The sequence below is a fragment of the Cariama cristata genome, unplaced genomic scaffold (genome assembly GCF_000690535.1).
Source record: "Cariama cristata isolate BGI_N322 unplaced genomic scaffold, ASM69053v1 scaffold29400, whole genome shotgun sequence".
In the NCBI taxonomy this organism is placed as follows: domain Eukaryota; kingdom Metazoa; phylum Chordata; class Aves; order Cariamiformes; family Cariamidae; genus Cariama; species Cariama cristata.
Window position 1 is genome coordinate 619 of NW_009595722.1, and position 653 is coordinate 1,271.

Consider the following 653-nt stretch of genomic DNA (forward strand, 5'->3'; position numbering starts at 1 on the left):
GAGAGGATGTCAGTGCTGACCACCCCCCCCCCGGGAAGGAGCCAGGGCGACTCGGGAAAGGACAGGGCTGGCCGCTCACCGTTAGGACCTTCTTGTCCTTGTCATAGTGGGCCAACTTCTTCTGCAGCTCGGACACCTGCTCCTCGGCCTGCTGCAGGGGCTCCTTCAGCTGCTTGTTCTGGAGCAGCACATCTGCCTTCTCCTTTTCCAAGTGATTCTCTCTCTTCTTCATCTCCTCCATCTGCTCCTGTTCTTGGGAACACAAATGCCAACTCCTGAGGACTGCCCAGCTCCTCAGAGCTTCCCACACCATCAGGACACCTTCCCGCTGCCGGCCCAGCAAAACACACCTCCCTGCGCTCAAGAGCTTTGCTTGTGTGACACTGTACAACCCTCAGGAGACCAGCAGCACCCATGCCACCACCTGGGAACCGGCCAGATCTGGGTGAAATCCTCACAGGACCGGTCCCTTGGTGGAAGGGTGACGCTCTGCAGGGCAGGCAGGCTGTGGCAGGGGGGCAGGCAGTACCTTCAGCAAGCTGATGAGTGCCAGGTCTTTGAGAGTGATGTCGTTGTAGTAATTCTTGATGTCATTGAAGGCCTTCTCGTGGTTCCTCATCAGCTCGCTGATCTGGCTGTTCTTTCTCTCCTCT

At 57.7% G+C, this 653-nt stretch overlaps 1 protein-coding gene across 1 annotated transcript in view; it reads right to left on the bottom strand.

Annotated features, from left to right (window-relative positions):
* The window catches only part of GAS8 (growth arrest-specific 8), a gene marked incomplete at its 3' end in the record, with an annotated part of 4,279 nt that overhangs the window by 378 nt on the left and 3,248 nt on the right, over positions 1-653 (bottom strand). Inside the window, exons 5-6 of the mRNA XM_009703269.1 lie at positions 530-651; positions 80-247 (exon numbers count right to left, since the gene is read on the bottom strand). Of these exons, the coding sequence (XP_009701571.1) occupies positions 80-247; positions 530-651 (290 nt within the window). The remainder of the gene's footprint in view (positions 1-79; positions 248-529; positions 652-653) is intronic.